The 7,793-nt window shown below is 40.2% G+C and overlaps 1 protein-coding gene across 1 annotated transcript in view; it reads left to right on the top strand.

Moving 5' to 3' along the window:
* nags (N-acetylglutamate synthase) overlaps positions 1-6,969 on the top strand; it is an 18,926-nt gene extending 11,957 nt beyond the window's left edge. Inside the window, 3 exon segments of the mRNA XM_071522622.1 lie at positions 1,018-1,149; positions 2,849-3,031; positions 4,990-6,969. Coding sequence (XP_071378723.1) covers positions 1,018-1,149; positions 2,849-3,031; positions 4,990-5,209 — 535 coding nt within the window. The 3' untranslated portion in view covers positions 5,210-6,969.
* The last annotated feature ends 824 nt before the right edge of the window (positions 6,970-7,793 follow it).

The raw sequence follows: 7,793 nt of genomic DNA, 5'->3' as shown, positions 1-7,793 counted from the left end.
GAACAAAATTCAAACGTCCACGACTTCTAAACCAGGAATGTTACCTGGAGCAGCAGAGTCTGAAGGAAGGTTTTCCACCTGAACGTTTGGTTTAAAGCAGGCTGTTCAATTACAAATTCAATTGGGCCAGATTTTAAAACCAGGAAATGTAGATGGGCCAGACATTTTCAGCAGCCTATTTAAAACCTTTTTTTAGCTTTTGGTAATGACAATGGCGGTAAAATAAACAAGTATTTTCCAGTCCAGGCGGGTTAAACTGAAGGTTTTCATTGTCAAAAGTGGGGGTCGTCTTATATTCGACTAGACAAACGTTTACACATCAGATATTCTTTTTGAATGGATAAAGTACCGGTGTAAATCCACTCCTACACGGAGTGTTGCATTATGGGTTGTTTGTAGCCTTAATGTTGCTAGGCTAGCGAGTGTCTTACAGTCTGTTTACAGTGAGTCTGTCAGAGTCAGTCGGCCCCAAAAGTGATTCGTTAGATCAGTTTAACCTGCAGGAGTTTCTGAGGCTCGTGTGACGTGATTTTCTGCCACGGAGGAAATAAATTCATGACGAGTGAAAACAAGTGTTAAAATATTAAAATTACTATTAAAATAGCCTATACTTCAAGCTCACTGGGCCACTCGGAGGGTGCTTCTGGGCCAGATGTGGCCCGCGGGCCGCCAATTGAATAGGCCTGATTTAAAGAAAATAGGGAAATCGAGTAAATATTCGAAAATCGAACAAAAATTTTCTGAAAATCTAAAAAAGTATGGTATGCTTTGGAGAATGGTCGGTAGTAATTTAGTAAAAAAGTCTGTGTGCCATGTAGTAAAATGGGCTAAAAACAGTGGCATGATTTTCCTCATCTTTAGTTGTCTTTATTTACTCCTTCATAAGTACAGAAATGCAAGAACACACCGCATTTTGACTCATTTATTGCATTTACTTACTGTGACACTGGTGTGTGTGTGTGTGTGTGTGTGTGTGTGTGTGTGTGTGTGTGTGTGTGTGTGTGTGTGTGTGTGTAGGTACAGCTCTCTGGAGGGTATAGATGTGGATCGACTGCTGGCTCTCATCAACAAATCCTTTGATAAAACTCTGAGGGAAGACTACATGGACTCTCTGAAAGGACGACTGCACTCCATCTATCTGTCTGAAGGGTACGTGCCGCTGATCCAGGACCCTTCAAGAGTCTGGAAAAGTCTTAAGTTATCTCAAGTGAAGGTCTTGAAAGTATTAAAATGTCTTCAAATGTCTTAAATCCAGTTATTAGAGGTCTTCTTTTTTGTCTGATCAATCCAGAACAGGATTAGTAGAACAATCTGTATCCGGTCTACAGTTGGACTTCATGATCCTTAACCACTACTTTTCCTGCTGTCCTTTTGTTTTTTCTGCCCATTCATAGTTTCACAATTCTCATCAGCTACGTTCAATCATAAACAGGCTGCTCTGACGGCTTTGTTTCTTTATTTTTGTTTTTAAATTGGCCTTAAATTCAATTCCAGGTGGTGTTTACAGGGTGTCCGCGGGGTCTTAAAAAGTATTAAAAGGTAATAAATCAATTTAGCGAAAATTTAGGCCCTTAAAAAGAATTAAAAAGAATTAAAAAGTCTTAATCACCATTTTATGAGGTATTACATTTTGTAGCTATTTTTTCAATGTGAATAACCTATTTGTCCAAAGAGTTTGTGTGCTAAAAGTTTGCGTGAATTTATTTATTTTCCTCCTCACAACAAACTACAACAAACTACAACAGGAAACAGTATTGCATAACCCGGAAGTTAAGAGACGCTCTCTTGTGTGTGTGTGTGTGTTACTGTTATTACTTTTAATAAACGTTGCCTTTGGGTTAGTCACTCAGTTTATTCTCTTGAGCTTTGTTCCCTCCTGGCCGATCTGAATTCTGTTGTATTGATCCAGTGATCCATAGAAGTTATCGCAAACTAAGACTGTTTGGTTTTGCAATCTCAAAATCAATGTATAGTAAATGTAAGTTAAAGGTGTCGCTGATGTAACCGGTTACAGCTCAAAGTGGCGTTGAGGTCTTAAAATATATTGAAAAGGTCTTAAAAGGTATTGAATTTAACTTCAGGATTCCTGCATGTACCCGGGATTTAAAAAGTGTTAAATTTGGCTTTCTGAAACCTGCAGATACAAAGGCAAACAGTAGGAACTCATTTTTGCTTTAAATGTCAAAGTGCAAGACTAGAGTTTAGATTTAATAATTTCAATTATACTTATAAATGCTACGAAACACTACGCAGTCCACCTCTTTGCCAACAATAATTTTCTAGGAACAGGAGATGAAGTCTGAATTTTCTAGGTTTCATTGCTCATGTTAGTTCTCTTTGTTGAGGACCAGTACTGGAGAAAAGCACCAAAGCATACTGCGTACTATACTGCAGGTTTTCCTGAATCTGTACTCTCTATTTCAGAGCATTTTACATCACATTTACTGTTGTCGGCTTGCATATGATTCACACTCACAAACATAAATCTGTGTAAAAACGTGTTAATTCGTACACAAATGTAAGTTTACCTTACATTCTATAATAAAATCATGCTCCTCACGAGTTGAGATGTTAATGTGCTGTTAATTTCTGTTCCCTTTTTTCAAAAAACCTATTAATGGATATTTAAATAAGGGATAATGTGCAGCCAGACGGTTTTTCCCCCAATTTTAGATTTTAGTGCTGCTTCGCTCTTTTTTCAGTAGTTGTATTGGATTTGATATATTTTGGCTCAGATCTCAAACAAGAATTCCATTGTTGATGCTTACTTCATTTCCTCACGTCGTAAACACACACACACACACACACACACACACACACACATCAACCTGTCTCTCTCTGCCTCCAGCTACAGTGCGGTAGCCATCATCACCAGAGAGCCGGTGAACAGCGGCACTCCCTACCTGGATAAGTTTGTGGTGAGCAGCAGTAAGCAGGGCCAGGGCACCAGCCACATCCTGTGGGAGTGTATCAGACAAGACCTGGGGAAACTCTTCTGGAGGTCCAGAGCCACCAACAGGATCAACCCCTGGTGAGACACACACACACACACACACACACACACACACAGTACCATACATGCCGGTCAAGACGTCCATAAAGTTAGTTAATATTAGCAGTCAGCTACTTCATTTTGTTAACGTTACATTTATCTCCAAACAAACTAATTGGGTCTAATTGTGTAAATTGAAGCTCACAACAAGTTTTAACAGTATCGACTTTAAGGAACCAAATACTAGTCAGACAGCTCAAACAATTTTACTGTCAGAAGTTCCTCTAAGGATATGAAGCATAATGTTATTGATTCAGTTATTGACAGACTGCTAACATTCACTAATGTCATGGATCAACTAGTGCTGGGCAATATGGCCTAAAATTGATATCACAATATTTTTTTGCTAATTACTGATATTCGATATGACTTGATATTTCTTGTATTGAAATTAATTTGTAAACAGTAGCCCTATATAAAAGTGAATCAGAGCAAATAGATGTATACTGTAAACAAGAATGTTTATTTAAAAACGTAACTTTTGCCTGCATGTAGTATTATTTAAAACAGAATAATCTCAAATGTACAAAGAAAAATATGGCTGTAGAACATTAGAGCAGGCCAGCAGAGGCTTCTTATTATAAATCAAAATACTTCAAATTGAAAATTAACGCAAAACAACTCGTCTGTATCCTCTGCTGTATTAATCAATAAATATAATAACCTTAAATATCAAATAATAAAATAAATACCAAACAAGAAAACTACTCCTAAATACCAAATAAAAAAATAAATATCAAATGAGAAAAATCTTAAATATCAAATACAAAATGATCCGCAGTCGTAGAAAAGTGATTTACATTTGCCATTGTTGCAGTAACTTTCTCCCTGACTTGTATAAATTTTAGGCAAAGCCGAAATATTTCCTACCGGGCAACTCGTATCTCGGACCTAAAGTTTTGAGTAGTTTTTGAATCATTCTTTCAGTGTAAATTGGAATCATGTCCGACACTGCAGACGTTATCTCTCTCCATTTGGTGCTCGTCCTCCCATAGATCATGGAACTAAACATCGATTACAAACTTTACAGACCACAGAGGTTTGTTCAGTGGTGCGCCTGAAACCGAACCACAGCAAGGAAGGGAAGGGAGTCGCTCTCCGCACATTGAGAGCAGGAGCTGTGAAATCGCGTGTGAACGATTTCAAGTAGTCAGAAAAGAAAACTTGATTATCATTTTTTCAAATCATGCGTCAACAAAATATCGATCAAATCGTCATGCGCCACATATCGCCGAGCATGGATGTTTCCTTCAGTACGGTTTAGGGCTGGGCAATATATCAATACTATATCGATATCGTGATATGAGACTAGATATCGTCTTATATTTTGGATATGGTAATATGGTGATATGGCATAAGTGTGTTTTCCTGGTTTTAAAGGCTGCATTACAGTAAAGTGATGTCATTTCCTGAACTTACCAGACTGTTCTAGCTGTTCTATTATTTGCCTTTACCCACTTAGTCATTATATCCACATTACTGATGATTATTTATCAAAAATCTCATTGTGTAAATATTTTGTGAAATCACCAATAGTCATCCCTACAATACTGTCGCAATATCGATATCGAGGTATTTGGTCAAAAATATTGTGATATTTGATTTTGTCCATATCGCCCAGCTCTACTGACAGCTGAACATTTAGCCCACTTCTTAGAAAATACAGAGATATATATCGTGTATCGGCATTCAGCCTAAAAATACAGAGATATGATTTTCGGTCCATATCGCCCAGCTCTAGTACAGTTACATAAATCAAATAAGGCCGCCATGGGAATGAAGTCAACAGTTGTACGACTTTTGTTATTTTGACCTCTTGTTCTCTCTCGTTCTCCTTGTCTGTGTGGAGTGCATTGTGTCACTTCTGTGTAAAATGAACTTGAAATAGATGAATTGGGTTTGAGGTGTGATCTCTCTCTCTCTCTCTCTCTGTCCAGGTATTTTAAACACTGTGACGGGAGCTTCGTTAACGGTGTGTGGACGGTCTTCTGGTTCGGCCTGGCGGACATCAGAGATTCCTACGAACTGGTGGAGTACGCCAAGAGCCTCCCCGACTCTTTCCATACCTCCTCCTCACCAGCAGGAGGAGCAGCAGGAGGAGCAGCAGGAGATACCGCCGCCCCCCAGCAGACCCCCCCGCCTGCCTCCGGATCCTGAGCCGGTTCCTCCCAGCTGTTAATGGAGCTCTGGAGCGCTTATTTTTAGCTATATAGTTCTTAAACTGTGGGGTTTCTTAGCATTGGAGATCAGGTTTTGTTGAACTCGGGGGTTATGGAACTCTGGAGTGTTTCTTAGCTGTTTCTGTTTTGATTTTTAGCTCCGGACTTAGGGCATTCTTAAGCTCTGGATTTCTGGAGCAGTGGAGTTTCTTAGATCTGGATGTCTGGAGTTATTTAGCTCTGGAGATTTAGATCTCTGGAGTTCAGGAACTCTTCAGCTGTGGGGTTCTGTTATGCTCTCCAGCTTTGGATCTCTGGAGTTCTCGGGTTCTTGAGTTCTATGCCTCTGGAGATCCTGAGTTGCTGATCTCTGGGGTTGTTGAGCTCTGGGCTCTGGACTCTGGACTTATGGAACTCTGGAGCGCTTCATGTCTGGAGTTTTTAGCTCTGAAGTTCTGGAGTTTTTTAGGTCTGGAGTTGGATCTCCTATGGCTCATGAAACTTGAAAGCCAAAGCTGCGGTGTAGTGGAGAATTTAATGTGTTTTGCTTTACAAACTGATGACTGGAGAAACATTTAGCCTCTATTTTTAAAATTGGGGTTGGTTATAAGCTTTCTGGTGAGGGTGAGGTTAGGGTTGAGGTTAATATTAAGGTAAGGGTTAGGTTAATAGAGGACATGGTTTAAATGCTGTTTCAACATTCTGCTGTGCTATGCTGAGTATTATGGGATTTCTCTTCAGGGTGGGAAATGAGGCTGGTATGTTTGTCTACACTAGCAGCCATCTTGGTAACCAACCAACATTTGGAATTTCCTTTCCCGTCTAAAAACGGGAAAGGAAAGTGGCTGGTGAATTTTGGAATCCACCAGCCGTTTTGGTGGCAGCCGGTGGTCAGAAAACTTTCCTTGCTCTGGTTCTCATGCACTTTTTACATGCCAAGGGAATATTTGTATGAAATATTGTTAAATATTGTTGTATATTTAAAGCACAAAAGGCCAAGTACTCCGCAATCCATGTCCAGATCTGACAAGGTGAGAAGGCATTAAAGGGCCCATATCGTGTAAAACAGGATTTACCTTGCCCCTTTTACCCCATTTACACTGAGCCACTTCATGCGTCTTGAGCAGATCGGATAGCCATCTGATCTGCTCAAGACGCAAAAAGGCAGAGTGTAAGTGCAACCAAGACGCAACGGAGACGGTTTGGTATTCGATTGCTCAAACCAGGTGGTTTGAGATGCACTGTATCCTCAAGTTTGTCAAGTGTAAATGCATCGGTCTTGTCAAGCCACATGTCAACCATCAGCTCCTCCCAAACAGACAAACATCTCTCAACAACGCCCTTCATGAATACTGATGCATGTAAATGTTCTCTGTGTGAGAAAATGACAAAGACGGAAAAGAGAAATTTCCCCGGTGGCCTCAGTTCGGGCATCACCAACGAAATAAAGTTTGAGTGGCAACATGTCAGTTAATCCCAGCTCCAAGAGCCGGACCCTTTATAAAACTAAAACTGGCATCTCCAATGCGCCCCGGCCGTGTGCCACAAAACCATAACGCATCATTAATTTATAACCTTATGACATTAAGTCCAATTGCTTAACACCTTGGATTTGTCGCAATTATTTGGAACAAATTGGGGCTCTGCTAAAAGACTGTAATGCACTTATTTCAGACTAATTCCCACCATATCAGCCTATGATGAAATCTAGATGCTTTTTGGACAAACGATAGGTAACAAAGACGCTATGTAGTTGTAGACTTTTATTTATTTATTTTTATTAGAGGGATTTCTAATTTGCTGTACAGTCGGCCTGGAAATTAACTGAGTGTAAAGGTCATTTTTACTTTATTTCACTACTTTGCCATCGAAGTCGCCATTCCCCACTGTCTCCAAAATGTGCGCAGCAGGGGTCAGTTTCTGTAGCGTTCGCACGTTCTCACCACAAGAGTTTTAATAATCTGTGTGAAGTAGCGCCTGCTGTGTAACTTGAAGAATACGCAGAAATGCAAACAAAAACAGTATTTCTGAGGCGCCTGCCAGGTCCACATTTGCATACATTATGGGAAAGCAGGGAGAGATGCGATCAGATTTCTATCTGGCTAACGGAGACGCATTGATGTGGCCAGGTGTGAACGGGGCCTTTGATGATAAAGGAGTTGGATGGTCTATCTAAACATGGTGAAAGTATCAAAACTAAATCTACACAATCCATATTAGTGCAGCGAGCCTCTAAACGAGCCGTTTGGACTTCCGTAACTTTGTGGCGTCACAAAGGTTCGCTCATTATCATTTTTGTAAGAAATAATAGACTAACAAAGTGTTTTTTTCAAAGCGGTTGAGCGGTTGTCATTGTTTATTACCGGAGAGTTTTCCCTACCTGTAGCCGCCGGGCCGCGGAGTCTCACGTTTCACTCTGGAAACGGTTAGCCAATGGGAACGGAGGGGTTGTTAATATTAATGAGCCTTAAAGACACAGGGACAGAAACAGCCTGTTCTTGGTAAGGCTCAGAGAGATGCTGGAAAAAAAACGTGGAGAAATGGAGTGAAAGTGTTTTTGGTTCATGACACCACACACACAG

Source organism: Centroberyx affinis, unplaced genomic scaffold (genome assembly GCF_046629955.1).
Source record: "Centroberyx affinis isolate AG114_WGS23_722 - 3 ecotype Tasmania unplaced genomic scaffold, CSIRO-AGI_Caff_v1 ptg000098l_1, whole genome shotgun sequence".
Classification (NCBI taxonomy): Eukaryota; Metazoa; Chordata; class Actinopteri; order Beryciformes; family Berycidae; genus Centroberyx; species Centroberyx affinis.
Note: the sequence above shows the minus strand (reverse complement) of the source record. Positions and strands in the feature narration are given on the sequence as shown.